This window comes from Myodes glareolus, chromosome 9 (genome assembly GCF_982192425.1).
Source record: "Myodes glareolus chromosome 9, mMyoGla1.1, whole genome shotgun sequence".
Taxonomy (NCBI): domain Eukaryota; kingdom Metazoa; phylum Chordata; class Mammalia; order Rodentia; family Cricetidae; genus Myodes; species Myodes glareolus.
This window is the reverse complement of record NC_142034.1, coordinates 28,652,800-28,669,863: the sequence shown is the minus strand read 5'-3', so window position 1 is coordinate 28,669,863 and position 17,064 is coordinate 28,652,800. Positions and strand designations below refer to the sequence as shown.

Sequence of the window (17,064 nt, the reverse complement as noted above, 5' to 3'; positions counted from 1 at the left end):
GGCTACAGTCTAGAAATGCCTTTCGTGGGCGGGGAGCAGAGACACCCAGTCTTTGGAAAAAATGCTATAAGTGACACTCACTTTCGCTTCTCCAGATGCTTTGCACTTCTGGTTAAAGCTATCCCTACTCCTCTCTAACCCTAAACAGTATGAGATTACTCGAGGCAGTCTTATCCTTTAGACAGTCCTCTTAATTGCGATTGTTTCCCTTTTTCTCCTTTTTCCATTTTTCTCTGACTCTGGAATTCTTCGTAGGAAGTGGTTGCAGTCTCGGCTCTCTTTCCTGCTCTAGGTGCGTGACCTTGACTAACCCACAGCCTGGGCCTAGTTTCTTTGTCTGTGAAGCAGGGGCCAAACGTCTGGCGCACCTTGAAGGCGCAGCGCGAGCTGCAGGGAGGCGAAGAAGACGCTCGCCACCTCGTCTGCAAAGAGTTGTCACCCTCCAGAGCCCCTCCCTTTCCTCTGGGAGCTCCCAGCCAACCCACCCTCCCGTCACTCCCTCCACCTCTCGCCTCAAACCCGCGCGGCGCTGGGTGTTGGCGTCACAGCCGGCGCACGCAGCTGCAAGGCCCCGCCCCCGGCCGCGCCTGGCCTCCCGCGGGGGCCCCGCCCACCGGGGCGACGCGGCGCCGGCCCCGCCCCACGGGTGACGCGAAGCGCGCGCGGCCGGGCCGCCCCGGCAGTTGGTGCAGCGGCGGTTGGGGTGAGTGAGCTTACCCCACCCCTCCCCTCCTCGGCCCGGGCCCCGGCCCCCATCCCGCGGGGCCCAGCCCCAGCCTCCGCCGTGCCCGTCCCGTGCGGGCCCGTGCCGCCCCTCAGCCGGCGACGCCCGGGACCGCCTGCCCGCCACCATGGAGCTGGAGGACGGTGTGGTGTACCAGGAGGAGCCCGGCGGCTCCGGGGCCGTGATGTCAGAGCGGGTGTCCGGCCTGGCCGGCTCCATCTACCGTGAGTTCGAGCGGCTTATCGGGCGCTACGACGAGGAGGTGGTCAAGGAGCTGATGCCACTGGTGGTGGCCGTGCTGGAGAACCTGGACTCGGTGTTCGCGCAGGACCAGGAGCACCAGGTGGAGCTGGAGCTGCTGCGGGACGACAACGAGCAGCTCATCACTCAGTACGAGCGGGAGAAGGCGCTGCGCAAGCACGCCGAGGAGGTGAGGGCCATCGGCGACGGGGGCGGGGGTCGCGGCCCGGCTGTGGACGCTGGGCGCGCCGAGGTGGCCTCGGAAGGGCAGGCCTGAGGCCAGGGCCCTGGGAGATGCTCCCCAGCCTCTCGGGACTCCGAGAGCCCGGCCGGCACTGGAAGCCCAGGCAGGCCAGCGAGTGTCCGAGAGAGGGGTGAAGTGGCAGGGAAGGCCCGGGGAGGAAGCGACACCCTGGCAGGAGGGCACCTGGGGCTGCCCGAGGGCGGAGACTTGCGGGCGTCTGGTTGCTTCTTGTTTAGGGAAGTTTCCGACCACCGTAGGCCAGTCGGGTGCCGGTTTAAACTTTTAGCATTGAGGAGGGGGGCAGTACTGTCCTGCCTGTGAGTTCCGCTGCCTCCGGTACATTTCCAGGGGGCTGCTGTTTTGGGAAGTTAGAGATCTCCCTCTTTCGGTCAGTTGCATCTTGACATTTAAAGCCTCTTGAGAAGGAAGTCTTATTTTTATGCCTCCTGTACCTTGCTTAACACTTTGTCAGCCGCTTAGATGTCGAATAGCAGTGCCCAGTAAGAACATAAGGTACACTCGTTTTCTTTATGAACGCTCCTCCGCTCCTCACCGAGGCATTCCCTTCGTATCAGGTGGTAACCTTGGACAGTTCCCTCACAGCCTCCTATATTTATAAAGACGACTGGGGGGCGGGGTTGAGGAGGTGTGGGTGCGTGTTGCAACACTTCTGTCTGCGTTTGCTTTGCGTACTGCAGTTTACAAGTGCACTTGGCTGGCTCTTACCTCTAACACCTGAGCAGTGACCTTTGTCCTCTCACCTGAATGTGAGCCTTTTGGAACACTGGGCTGTAAATGATCCTCTGGCTTTTTGAGCAAGTTAAGGATTTTAGCCTTCGGGTTGAGTGCCTTGGCATTGTTTCTAAGGAACTTTTCTTTGGCAGTCAAAATACCCTCCTTGTTTTGCTTCCAAGACATCTAGTACACCTAACTAAATACATGTTGATTGAAGGAGACTAATTATTGAAGGAACCACGTGTTGTTTTTCGAAAATTCGTGACACGGTTGGAGGATGTGAGATTTGTCTGCGAGCTCATTTCCTAGCATTAGTAGGCAGCACCTTCTAAAAGTTTTTGTTGTATGCATCTCTTCAGGCAAATGAGTCTTTTTTTTTTTTTTTTAAAAAAAGACATTCCAATTATAGTGGTGCTCGCTACTCGATTTTGCAATCCCCTGTCTTAAAAGGATGACGTTGAATTTGCCAAACAAAATTGACTTTATTTCAAGAGTGTGCCCAAATATACGGGTAGGGAAGGGTTGAAAAAAAAAAAGATGAGATCACAATTTCTGTTAGTTTCTCGGCTCTGTTTATAAAACAGATCAAGGCTTTTGAAGTGGCTTGCCACTTGTTGGTGCTGAAATAGGCCTTTGCCATGGTGTGGATGCAATTGGAAGAGAGTGGGGCCACATATACGCAGAGGTCCAGAGCTGGCCCAATGTGCCCATCACCTCTGGTAAAATGAAGTGCTCTCATCAGCCTTAAACTCCTGTCATCCGTGTAAACAGGTAAAATGCCAGAAAACCATCTGTCACGGGGTATAGAATCAGAAAATAAAAGCACTAGGCTCTGTTTATATTTAATTTCTTAAGTAAATGACCTTAAAATAGGCTGTTCACTGAGTTTCTTTAAAGTTTATACTTTTTAAGTTACATATTTCAAATCTCCATAATAAGCCTTTGAATTGAGAATATTGATGAAATTCTAGTTGAACCGCTTCCCAAACCACAACCATGATAAGCTGTTTTGCCTATCCCTAGAAGTTTACTCTTCCAGGCCAATGTACAGAAAGGATTCTCTAATTCTCTCCCTGAATGCTCAATGCCTTTAACTCAGAAATTAAGAGCATGCTCTTATAGCAGAAGTGCTCCACAGAGGGTATTTACAACCAAAGTAATTTGAAAGCATGGTGATTGTCCATCTCTAGAGTGTAAAGTAAATTCTGGCCCCTTTGTGGAAATTTGGGGAGGTATGGAAATCAAGAGGATGTTAAGGAGTCTGTGAGGTACTGTAATATCTTACCTACAGAAATTGCCAGGAAGGAGGCAGAAATGTAATCTCTCATAATGGTTGTACTTAATTTGAATATATTCCACTTTTTTGGCTTTTATTTGAATTGTGTGCGTGGTTAGTTTGTTGTTTCAATGACTCCTTTGGAGCTGTTTTAGGAATTGGAACATAACTCGGTGGTAGAGTGCCTGCCTATTCGAACTGGGTTCAATCCCCAGCGTTACAAAAAGTTAACCATCAGCACCAAATAACAGCAAACAAAATACACAGAGGCAGGGTTTAGATATATTTGTGCCAGCTTCAAATTCTAATAAAGCCTTTCATCTGCCACTCTTCCCTCCGGGTTCTCTGCCCCGCATCTTTCTCTAACTCAGGCACAGCAGATGCTTTTGCTCATGTTATATCCTTGTCATACAATGTCTTCCCCTCAGAGCCTGACCTGGCTGCTCCTCCCTTCCTCTCTCCTTTTCTCCCTCCCTTTTCTTTTTTCTTTTCCTTCTTCCCTACCTTCTTCCTTTTGTCCTGATCTGTGCTTTCTTTCTACATGTAAACTTGCTCTGTATCCACATTAGCCTTGAACTTGAAATCTTCTTGCCTCCGCCTTCCAAGTCTTGAGATTATAAACTTGTACTATCATTCCCAGCTAGTTTCTGTCAACTACATGCTCAGTTTAAATTTCACTTTTTCATGAGACTCTCTTATCTGTTATGTACTGTGTGAGCCTTGTGAGTCCATTTATTTGCTTTCTTTTCTATATATGTATATATAGGAACTGGTCTGTTTACAAGTCTGGTCTAGAACTGACAACAATTGTGTCTTAGCTTTTTGGGTTCTGGAAATGTAGGAGTGTATTACCATGTCTGGTTCATTTTTAAAACATATACAGTTTATTTATGTGAGCATGCTTGAGGATGGGTGGATTTTTACCAAGGCTCATGTGAGTAGGTAAGAGGTCAGTTCTTCCAGTCTACCTTTTTTGTCTTGGGGATCAAACTCGGGTTATAAGGGGCTGAAGAGATGGTTCAGCAGTTAACGGCTGGTACTGCTCTTGCAGAGGACCCAAGTTCTGTTCTCAGAACCCCTATCAGGCAGCTCACACCTGACAAGGGGGATCTGAGGCCTAAAGACTCTATGGGCACCTGCGGTAACATGCACATACCCACAAGCAAACATACATACACATGTAATAAAACAAATAATTCTTAGGAATTGGAGAGATGCCTTAGTGGTCAAGAGCAGATATTGCTCTTCCAGGGGACCTGAGTTGAGCTCCTAGTACCCATATAGGCAGCTGACAATTGCCTATAATTCCAACTCCAGGATACATCCATGCCTTCTACCTCCTTGATCACTGTACTTCTGTGTACAAACCTATACTCAGACAACACATACACAATGATTAAAATTTTTTAAAAAATAGGTCTGGAGAGATAGGTCATTGGTTGCTTTTCTGGATGACACCAGTCTTATCCCAGCATCCACATGGCAGCTTGCAACAATGTTCCAGCCCCAGGGATCTGACACCTTTTTCTGGCCTCTTCAAGCACCTCATGTGCATATATGCAAACAAACCACCAATATACATAAATCAAAAACATAAACTCTCAAAATTATTTTAATTAAACTGAACAAATAAATACATCTTTAAAAAACCCAAAATACTCTTAGGCTGTCGGGCTTGGAGACAAGTGCCTTTACCAGCTACGTGTGGTATTGTTTGGTTGGTTTTTGGTTTCTTGAGAGAGGGTTTCTCTAAGGAGACCAGATTGGCCTTGAACTCACAGAGATTCACCTGCTTCTGCCTACTAGTAGCTTTGTTTGTTTTGAGGAGAATTTCGTGATCTTAACACCATTGTTAACTACATTTGTCTTTTTTATTTATTTATTTTGTGTTTTTGAGACAAGATTTCTCTGTAGCTTTGGAGCCTGTCCTGGAACTAGCTCTTGTAGACCAGGCTGGCCTTGAACTTACAGAGATTCACCTGCCTCTCTGCCTCCCGCTGGGCTATTTTTTTTTTTAAATTTACTTTTGGTACAGAGTTTCTCAGTGTATCTTAGGCTGTCCTGGAACTCACTCTGTAGACCAGGCTGCTCTGAACTCACAGAGATCTGCCTGCCTCTGCCTCCTGAATGCTGGGATTAAAGGCATGCACCACCACGCCAGACCTGCCAGACCTATGTTAGTCATTATTAAAAAACAAAAATTCTGAGCAAGGTGTGGTAGTGCATGCCTTTAATCCCAGCACTCTACAGTCAGAGAAAGACCTCTTGGTCTACATAGTGACTTCTAGGCTAGCCATAGGTACCTAGTAAGACCCTGTCTCAAAAACAAAACAAAAAAGCTTTAAAAAAATGTTTTTAATTTTTTGCTTGTTTATTTCGTTTTTCCAGACAGGGTCTCATTATGTAGCTCCCGCTGTCCTGGAACTCACTCTGTATACCACGCTGGCCTCAAACTCATAGAGATCTGCCCACCTCCGTCTCCTGAGTGCTGGGATTAAAGGCATGCACCACCATCACTATGACTCAATCTTAGAGAAGCCCACATCTATTCTCTTGGGTGTATCTTACTTTCTCAGATACTTTTTTCTCTTAACCCTCATGCTTAAGTATGTGTTAAAAAATCTTTATTAAACCTGAGCTCTGCTTCATATAAGTATAATAAAATACTGTTTTGTATCTTCAGTGGAACAAAGGATCAGTCCCCCTCTTTTCTTTTCTTTTCTTTTCTTTTCTTTTCTTTCTTTCTTTCTTTCTTCCTTTCTTCCTTTCTTCCTTTCTTCCTTTCTTCCTTTCTTCTTTTCTTCCTTTCTTTCTTATATATACAATATTCGGTCTGCATATATGCCTGCAGGCCAGAAGAGGGCACCAGACCTCATTACAGATAGTTGTGAGCCACCATGTGGTTGCTGGGAATTGAACTCAGGACCTTTGGAAGAGCAGGCAATGCTCTTAACCACTGAGCCATCTCTCTCCAGTCCGGTCCCCCTCTTTTCAAAGAATCAACTTCGGTGCTGACCTCTTTATTCTTTAGAAAAGGTTAGCATCATTTTGGAATGCTTCCTTTCACTTCTGGAAAACAGCTTTGTGTAGTCCAGGCTATCCTAGAAGTCACTATGGAGTCAAGAATAATCTTGAATTAATGATCTTTCTGCTTCTACCTCCCAAGTTTCTAATATTATAAACATGTACCATGCCACCATTTCAGGCTTGGTTTTTGTTTGTCAGTATGTGTGAGTGCATGTGCCTGTATATGCACAGGGAGGCTAGAACAAGGTCTTCAGTGTTCTCTACCACTTTCTGCCTATTCTTTTTGTTTGTTTGTTTGTTTGTTTTTGTTTTTCGAGACAAGGTTTCTCTGTAGCTTTAGAGCCTGTCCTAGAACTAGCTCTTGTAGACCAGGCTGGCCTCGAACTCACAGAGATTCGCCTGCCTTTGCCTCCCAAGTGCTGGGATTAAAAGTGTGCACCACCACCGCCTGGCTCTGCCTATTCTTTTAAGGTAGAGTTTCTCCTGAACCTGAGGCGTATTTTCTCAGCTAGACTAGAGCCAGCAAGCCCCAGTGATTTTCTTTTCTTTTTTTTATTTCAGATAATTGTGTTCTTTTTTCTTTTTAAAATTTTTCCATTCAATTCCCAGTGATTTTCTGTCTTGAATTTCTTAGCAGTAATGACAGTCATAGGTGTGACACCTTACTTGTTATGTGGGTGCTAGGATTTGAACTTGACTCTTCATGATTGTGCAGCAAGAACTTTTAGCTTGCACAGTCATCTTTATAGCTCTATCCGTTTTTAAAAATTATCTACCGGAACAGATTCCAAAGCTACAGAGAAACCCTGTCTCAAAAAACCAAAAAAATAAATTACTTTCTGCCAGTCATGGTAGTGTAGACCTTGGATCTACCCAGTTGGTTCCAAGGATTATGGAATCAAACCAGGGTCATTAGGCTTGGCAGCAAGGGTTTTTTTTTCTTTTTTCCTTTTGTTCTTTCTTTTCTTTTTTCTTTTGGTTTTTAGAGACAGGGTTTCTGTGTGTATGAGTCCTGGCTGTCCTGGAACTCACTTTGTAGATTAGACTGCCTCGGACTCACAGAGATCCACCTGCCTCTGCCTCCCAAGTGCTTGGGACCATTGCCCTATGCTGCAAGCATTTTTCACCCATTTCACTGACCTTACTTTTTAGGATCGTATGTATCCCAGACTACTTGTAAGCAGCATTTTTCATTGGACTACTGATTAGCTCTTTTCTGCTAGCCCCAAATAATCACTCAGGGACTTATTATTAATTATAAATGCTCACCCAATAGCTCAGACTTATTGCTAACTAGCTTTTTAATTTCTTTTTATTTTTTGATTTTTGAGACAGAGTTTTTCTGTGTAGCTTTGGTGCCTGTCCTGGAACTAGCTCTTGTAGACTAGGCTGGCCTCAAAATCACAGAGATCCTCCTGCCTCTGCCTCCCAAGTGCTGGTATTAAAAGCATGTGCCACCACTGCCCGGCCTAACAAGCTCTTACAATTTAAATTACCCATTTATATTCTATATTTTGCCATGTGACTTTGCCTCTCTTTCATCTCGCACTTCCTGTTTTCTCTCTGTGTTTGGCTGGTAAATCCTCTGACTCCACCCTCCTTCTTCCAGGCATTCTTTCTGCCCTGAAAATACTGCCTAGCTATTAGCCAATCAGCTTTTTATAAAAAATGAAGGCAATACATATTTATAGTGTACAAAGATTGTTCCACAGCATTTCCCCCCTTTTGTCTAGTTAAAAAGGAAGGTTTTTAACTTTAACATAGTAAAATTATATACAACAAATTTATCAAGTAAAAATTACAGTTACAATATCCAGTCCATTTGTATTTGGCAAAATTTGAGAAAATATTATTTATCTTATCTTTGTTTTTTGGGGGAATTCGAGACAGGGCTTCTCTGTGTTGTCTTTATCTCAAGTTTATACCTAATTTACCTTTTATCATAACTAAGAAAAACTTTGACTATCTAGTCTTCAACTCTATTAAAGACTCCAGAAGGATGAAATGTTACCTCATGACAGGGATATTTGACTGCCTGGATAGTCATCCAAAGTTCTTCTGTAACATTGAGGCATTCATCATTGGCCTACTGGCCTATTATATTTGACAGACTTTTCTGAGAAATGGAATTTTGACGGACTGTCCTACCTTGTCTTGCCAAATTTTGGCAGTTACTTTTTTTTTTTTGCATCCTGCTGGTCCAGTTTGAACAGTGTACTGGCAGCAATTGAAGCAAGGGCAGTATTTCCCCCAAATGACTAGCTTTTGCTATAAAGAAAGCAAAATATATATGAATGTTCTTCAGTGCCCATCATTTTCTCTGAAGTAAATTGGTGTTGCCAGGAGCAAACATATCTCACTGTCAAGAAAAGTCTTATGTTATTACATTTTAAATTCTATATTCAGTAGGTCTTTGAAGATTACATATCTAAAATGTATCTCTGTGTGATCTAGAAAACATAAATAACATGACTGTACGTTTAATAGTTATGGGTAACTATTAATCCATATTTCTATATTATCCTAAATAGCTTTCAAGGACTAAAAGTTCACATTGAATAATTAAATGAGCTTCATAGGTACGAGGTATACAGGTATAATACCTCAAACAAGAGTAGAAACATACATACAGTATAAAAATAACTTTAAATTTGTATTAATAAGTCAAAATCCATACCAACATAAAATATTTTTATATTAATAGTTGTTTTCTGGATTAAAGTATATTCAATAATCTACCCTTTTTTCCTGTCATTCCTATATTATATTCCCCTTTTTCCTTTAGAAAGAGATCTTTGAATTTATCTCTTTTGTTTAGCTTTTTTTTTTTTTTACTAAGACCAATTACAATTTGTAACCAACCCCCCCTTAAATGATAATAAACACCTGTAAACCATCTTTTGGGAATGTGGGTGTCATTCTCTAGACTACTTCCTGTTGTCTGGGGACACTGACATCTTTAGGGGGCCCTGAGAAAATTCAGGATAATGGTTAAATCTTGGCTGGAGTAGTTTGTGAGGCTGGACCATCTCAGCAGCCTTGAAGCTGTTTTGAATGCAAAACAGAGACATTTTGAGATACTGGATCACCTGAACCATTTGTTTTCATTGGTGTTTGGTCCCCTTGCTCTGAAAATATATGAACTTTTAGAAGTAACATACATATCTGTATTAGTATAAGTATAGACTATGTTGAGTACAAGTTAGTCAAAGATGATTTTTTGCTTACTTTTTAGCAGGAATAATATACATTATATGTTTTGTAGTTTTTCTAGGTTTATTTCTTTATGTTTGTAGCCAGGATTTTCAGGGGATCTTTCCGATCAAACTTGATCCATATCAACCTGGAATGAATCCACAGCCTCTCATTTTCTGTGGAAATAAAAGCATATAACTTCTTCCCAAAGTAACAGCTTTTGACTTCCTAGGATTGAACTCAAGTCGTCAGGCTTAGCTGCTGAGTTGTTCCATCCCAGTTCTACCTATTGACTGATTGATTGTATTTGTTGTTCAGGATGCAATTCTGGATTGCCTTTTAGGTCCCAACTATGGGTTATGGTGGTTTCATATCTTCCCACAACGAAGTGTCTTTCCCTTCTCTTAGCACCTCACCTATCATATCAAACTAACCTAGTGCTTTTATTTTTCCATCAAACTGGGGATTCAGTGGGCACTAAATAAGTGTCTTTTTGGTTAAATGGATAAATATTTAAAGGTTAAGTTACTAAGCCTAAGCATTTAAAGTTTTCTTTGTGCATTCAAATTTTTGTCCCTCACTCTTGGTACCAAGTTAAGCTAAAACTTCCAAAAAGTTCTATACTTAAATCTTTTGACTTATTTATAGACAGAAAAACTGAGGTCAGAAGAGGGCACTGGATCTCCTGGGGCTAGAGTTACAGATAGTTGTGAATCACCATATGGGTGCTTGGAATTGAACCTGTGTTCTCTACCAGAGCAACCAAGTCCTTTTTTTTTTTTTAAGATTATGTATACAGTGTTCTGTCTGCATGTTTGCCTGCACACCAGAAGAGGGCACCAGATCTTATTATAGATGGTGGTGAGCCACCATGTGGTTGTTGGGAATTGAACTCAGGATCTTTGGAAGCAATGTCCTTAACCTCTGAGCCATCTCTCCAGCTTTTTTTTTTTTTTTTTTGGTAAAGTTTTTTTTACAAAACCTTTTTGAATGTTTGAGACGGGGTTTCTCCTTGTACCCCTAGCTACCTGGAATTTACTCTGTAGACCAGACTGGCCTCAGACTCAGAGATCCGCCTGTGTCTGCCTCCAGAGAGCTGGGATTAAAGGTGTGCACCACCAGCACCCGGCTGTAACCAAGTACTCTTAACTGCTGAGCCCTCTCTCCAGCTATGAAGAAATATTCATTTCAAAATATTACTGTCCTTTTTCTATGGGTTTTGTTTTGTGGTGATCCTCCACTTCCTAAGAAAAAGTGTTTGGTTCTTCTTTGTACTTTAGATGTTTGAGAGCTCCTTATTCTTGTTTTCTCTTTCTCGCCCTCTTTTAAAAATAGCCTACTGTTCTGGTTCTGTGGGAGCAGTGACTTTTCCCTGTCTTTGACTATATTAATTATAGTTTTCATTTGTCCCTGCTTTGTCTGTTTTCCTCAGAATTCCCTTCCCACTCTTCTAATAGTTTTGGTCTCTCTTGTTTTCAGGTTGTAGTTTCAAGTGTCTGATAGTCATTAATTATCTTTCTTTGTTGTATTTTGTTTTGTTTTTTAAACAGGGTCTCACCAAGTAGCTTCAACTGTCCTGGAACTCACTTTATAGACCAGTTGTCCTTGAACTCAGAGATCTACTTGCCTCTGCCTTCAGAGTGCTGGGATTTTTTGTTTGGGTTTGTTTGTTTTTCAAGACAGGGTTTCTCTAAGTGGCCCTGTATGTCCTGAAACTCTCTCTGTAGACTAGGCTGCCCTTGAACTCACTGAGACCACCTATCTGTGCCTCTGGAGTACTGGGATTATGCTATACACCACCACTGCCAGGCCAAAGTACTAGGATAAAGGCATGTGCCAACACATCTGACTGACTTCAATAGGCTTTTTATTTTGCTTTGGTTTGGATTAGGGTTCCTCTATGTGCCCTGGTTGTAGATCAGGCTGACCTGGAACTCAGAGATCCGACTGTCACTACCTCCCAAATGCTAGGATTATAGGCGCATGTCATCACCTGGTAACTTCAACAATTTAACATCAAATTAATATTCCCTCATGTGGACCTCTACTCACTATATTTTATATCTCCACTATAATTTTTTGAGACAGTGTCTCATTATGTAACTAATGTTGGCCTCAAATTCCCTAGTGCTAGGATTATAGGTATGAGGTACTAAGCTCAACTCTATTATAAGAGTTTACCAAAGATTACATATTGGTATATCTCTAGAGTATAAAAACAATAACATGTACCATTTATCAGGCCTACAAGTTAGACATGAAATGATTATTGTTACTAGTAGACTGTTATTGTTTGGTTTTGGTTATGTACCTGGGCTCGATCCAGGGCCTTGAATGAACATGGTAGGCAAACACTCTGCCACTAAGGTATTTCCCAAGTACCTTTTTCTTTTTTCTTTTTTTCCTAGTTTTAGACAGATTCTCAGTAAATGGCCGTGGTTGGCCTTGAATTCACTGTGTAGCACAAAACAAGGTTTACTTGAACTTGTATTTTTCCTGTCTCACACTCTTTGGCAACTGAAACTGTAGGCCTTTAGCACTAGGCATATACTGTTGGTTTTTGTTTTTTGAGACAAGGTCTAAATCAATAGTTGATGTTAACTTAAAACTCACTATGCAGCCTAAACTGGCTTCAAACACATGAGAATTCTTCAGGTTCAGCTTCCGTAGTGCTGGGATTACAGGTAAGAGCTACTTTCTTAGTCACTCTTCTTTTGCTCTGAAGAGACACCATGACCAAGGCAACTTTTTTGTTGGAAAACATTTAATTGGGGACTTGATACAGTTTCAGAGGGTTAGTCCATTTTCATCAGGGTGGGTAGCATGGCTAAACACACTGTACTGGAGCAGTAGCTGAGAACTAGCTGGAAAGAGAGAGAAGAGAGAGTTAGAGTCTGACATGGGCTTTTGAAACTCCAAAGTCCATACTTTTGACACATTTCTGCCAATAAGACCATACCTCCTAATCCTTGTAATCCTTTTCCAAACAGTTCCACTCCCAATGACAAAGCATTCAAATATATGAGCCTGTGAGGACCATCTTCATTCGAACAACCCACCCACCATGCCTGGATCCATACAGTTCATCAGTCTACATTTCCCTAGTTGTCCAATAAATGTAATTATGTGTAGTTTGATATTTCAGTCCAAATCCAAAACAGTGACCCATATAATTATTCTCTTAAAGTTTCTTTAATGTGTAGTCGTTGTCCCCTCCCGCTTTTTTTTTTTTGTGTGTGTGTGTGTGTGTGTGTGTAGGTCAGAGGCTGATGGCCTCTGATATCAAAGGTTTCTGTCTTCCTCTTCATTCTCCACCTTTTTTGTTTATAGCACCAGAGTTTAGGATTTTTTTCCTAAAGATATTGAAGCAAAAATCTTACTAAAACATTTTTTAAAATTCCCCAGTATAAAAACAAATATACGGGCTGGAAAGATGGCTCAGCAGTTAAGAGCACTGATTGCTCTTCCAGAGGTCCTGAGTTTAATTCCCAACAACCACATGGTGACTCATCACCATTTGTGATGAGACCTGGCGCCCTCTTCTGGTCTGCAGGCACGCATGCAGAAAGAACACTGCATACATAATAAATAAATAATTAAAAACATACTACAACAACAACAACGACAACAACTCAGAAACTCAGAAACTCTTTGTTGGGGGAAAGGTGTTATGCATTAGTTGAAGCAATATAAATTCTGACTTGCCTTTTGAGGACTCTCTCACCGAATCTGAAGCTCACTGATTGGTCTAGACTGTCTGACCAGTGAGCTCTGAGTATCGCTTGTCTCGTGAATTGGTGTTCTTGTGAGTTCTGAGCATCTGAACACAGGTCCTCAGGTTTATGCAATGAGCACTTTGCTCACTACCTCCCCAGTTCTCTGAGATGGGTTTTAATACGCTGAGATTCACCTTTGTTGTTGTATGATATATTTCATGCTTGTGTGGAATTATCTAAAAATGGAAATAATTTCTTCCCCCTGCTCTACAGACTAAGTAAGGGTGTTTTGTCTTGGAGGCTGTCTGGCAGCAAGTAAGCCTGTTATTTAGTGATGCTAGTTTTTAGACAATTGCTATACTCCTAAGTACTATTTAAAGGGCTCTCCAACCTTTGCTGGCCTCCTGTATCTTACACCAGAGAACAGCAGCCTCTAAAGATTTTTTCTTTTTAAACTTTGGGAGTTTGCCTTTTCAAAGAATTCATTTGTTTTTCTGTAGAACAGTAGGGCAAAACAGTCCCTATGAGCCATCTGGACATAGAGCATTTTGCTTCATCACAAAGCTGATTCTTCTTTAGATCCTGACATAAGTTGGTATTGTCCACTTTGGTTTTTTTTTGGGGGGGGGGCAGTGTCTGGTTGATCCCAGGAGTCCTCTGTCTGAAGTTACATAAATATTGTTGCTAGCCTGGTAGCTGTTAAGATGGAAAAGGGTGTCTAGTGAAGATGTATTTATTTTACATGTAGAAGATTCCCATTCACTGACTCTTGTCTGCCTGTCTTGCTTAAAAGAGTGTATGAGAGAGACAGGCAGAGAGGAATGGGGAGAGGTTTTATGCTTTAGCATATTGTAGGTGTTCAGCAAACTCTGTTATGCTGGGGGTAGAAAGCCAGAATTTCCAGAGGTAGTCATTAGTCATTTAGTAAATAGAAGAACTGCTTCCTTCTCACCATGATTTTGTCAATTCTCTAACTTCACCGTGATTGTTCTGATGCTAGGAGCCAAGTATATTTCAGGGTGTCCAACTTCAGAAAATCATGCCATTAGAAAGATGGTAAATCATTAAATCAGTTATAAAGGTCCTTAAAACATAAGCATCTATTTAGAGTTGTTTCTTTTTTTAAGATGTCTCTGACTTCCAGGCATGGTGGCATATAACAACTTGAATTAGAAGGAAGCTTCTAAAATCCTGTTTTATTTTTTACAAAATGATGTTATATATAAATTATAAGAACTACAGTGCTGGTAAGATGGCTCATCTTTTTTTTTTACTTTTCTTTTGGTTTTCTCTGTAACTTTGGAGCCTGTCCTGGAACTAGCTCTTGTAGAACAGACTGGTCCCGAACTCACAGAGGCCTGCCTCTGCCTCCCAAGTTCTGGGATTAAAGGCATGCACCACCACTGCCCAGCTTGCAATAAACTTTTTTTAAAAAAATTTTTATTTATTTATTTATTATGTATACAATATTCTGTCTGTGTGTGTGCCTGCAGGCCAGAAGAGGGCACCTGACCCCATTACAGATGGTTGTGAGCCACCATGTGGTTGCTGGGAATTGAACTCAGGACAAATGTGTAGAGTCTGGCCTCGAACTCCAGATCCACCTGCCTCTGCCTGCTTCAGCAAATCCTACCGGCCTGCGCCACCAGAACCGGCTCAATAAACTTTTTAATTTGAATTTGATCTCTGTAATCTAGGAAAAGGTAGAAAGAAAGAATTGATTTCACAAATTTCTCTGGCCTCTGCATTCTGTGACATATGTGAGCTCCCTTTTCCATACGTCTCACACACGCACACATACCTACGCCAGTAATTATAACAACAACAACAACAATAATATATTTTTAAAAAACAGGTTGTATTTTCCCTAATAATTGACCAATGTTCCAGAAAGGACTTTGGGCAGTCTGGTTCATCTCTCCCTAGGGAGATGGAATCACTACCAATCAGATTGCATGGACTGAAGAGAATTATCATAAAACAAAGAGAGAAATTTTTCTCATAGGAGGACATTGTATGTAGACAGAAAATGGTGTTTCTGTTGTGATTAAAAAGCTTGAGTTAGATGTGGTAGCTTGTGTTTACAGTTCTGGCACTTGTAAGACTGAATCAGTAGACCTACCTCAAGTGTGAGGCCAGCTTGCACTATATAGTAGTTCTGTATCATCAAGGGCTGCATAGTGAGGTCTTACCTCAAACAAACAAAATAGAGAATAAGAGAAAAGAAGACGTGTAAGGATTAATAAAGTTAGTAAAGGATTAAAAAATGGCACTTTAGGCTGTGTGGTAATGGCACAAGCCTTTAATCTGAGCATCTGGAAGGCAGAGGCAGGTGAATTTCTGTGAGTTCGAGGACAGCCTGGTCTACAGAGTGAGTTCCAAGACAGGCTCCAAAGCTACAGAGAAACCTTGTCTTGAAAAACAAACAAACAAACAAGCACTTTAAAACTAATGAATCTTTATTGTTATGCTAGTTGTACCAGTTATAATAACGAAGCTATGGAACAAGTCAGTAGATGAAAAGATAAGAAAATGTGTGTTTGTGTGTGTGTGTAAAGTATAGTTTTATTTGACCATAAAGAAGAATGAAATTATGACATTTTCAGGAAATGATGTGGAACTGAAGCTCATGTTAAGTGAAATAAGCAGAGTCACAGAGATAAATATCTCAAGTTCTCTCATTTGTGAGGTCTAGATTTAAATGTGATTATGTGCATATGTACAGATCTCTGAGATGAAACTCTAAGAGGACTGTGAGGGAGGAGAGGAGATGAGGAAGTCGGGGAAGGTAAGAATGGGAGGAAGAAACTTAGACTATCCAGCAGAACATGAACTTAACCGCTTACACACCCATGTGGCATGAAAACAGAAGGGGAGTACTCGAAGAAAGGAAGGGATTAGTGGGAATCAGAGCTTATTTAGTGAAACTTAATTTTCCTCTTTTCATGTTTGTGCTTCTTTAGTTTTTTGATTCGTTTTTGATTGGTTCTGTGGAAAATGCTCTACCATTGAGCTATACTCCTCAGCTAGTAAATCCTAAGGTTTCTCTTTGTAATTTATAACACTTTGTATGTAAATTTCAATTTTTACTCTGCAACTTTTGTTACTGATTTACTTAACAAACATTTTGGAAACTGCTGTATGTTGTCATTACTTTTCTCACTGATATTATATCGGTGCGTACAACAATGCCTTTATGGAACCTACATTGTGGCAAGGACAGGCACATATTACTATGTAATTTACATAAGGTAAATTATTAAAATATTTAGTATGGCGTTTGGGAATAATTGGTCTGAAGAAGAGTAAGTAGGGTAAATAGGAGGATGAGGAAGGTTTCAGTAAGAAGGTGATGTCTGAACAAAGGCATAAAGGGCAGTAAAGAGGGAGCAAGCCATTGGTTATCTGGGAAGGAGAATTCCAAATAGCAGGAAACAATACTACTAAGCTTCAGAATACTACGAACACTCACAAGGAGCTTGATATCAAACAAGTAGGAAGATGGTGGGAAAAGGTTGTGTGGGTTCCAAGAGGTCCATTGTAAGGGGTGTGGTAGATAATTTAAACCATGAAGTTTTGAGCAGAAGAGAAAGTCTGACTTGCTTTGAAAGGATGCACATCACTATTCTGCATTGTAGAGGATCAGGGTGAAAGTGAAGAGACCATTCAGGAGTAATAATTCATACAGTAGATAATGGTGCCACAGATCAGGCTTGTAATGGAGAAAATGAAAAGGGGTCACATACTAGACAGATTTGATAAGAACTATTAAGAAAAGAGAATTGTCAAAGTTGACCCTAAAGTTTTAATGAGTACAGTCATGTAACAGACCAGAAATCAAGAGAGGATCAGGTGGGTTTTAACACACTAAGTTTAAGGTGTGTTTATTAGAATCTAAATGATGTTG

General features: G+C 41.6%; 1 protein-coding gene across 5 annotated transcripts in view; it reads left to right on the top strand.

Annotated features, from left to right (window-relative positions):
- The first annotated feature begins 700 nt into the window (after positions 1-700).
- Positions 701-17,064, top strand: part of Spag9 (sperm associated antigen 9) — a 129,474-nt gene continuing 113,110 nt past the window's right edge. Inside the window, exon 1 of one of the 5 annotated variants that reach the window (XM_085695669.2) lies at positions 701-1,154. In XM_085695669.2, coding sequence (XP_085551795.1) covers positions 852-1,154 — 303 coding nt within the window. In that variant the 5' untranslated portion in view covers positions 701-851. The remainder of the gene's footprint in view (positions 1,155-17,064) is intronic. The other 4 variants (XM_085695668.2, XM_048446902.3, XM_048446903.3 and 1 more) reach the window with 4 other exon arrangements.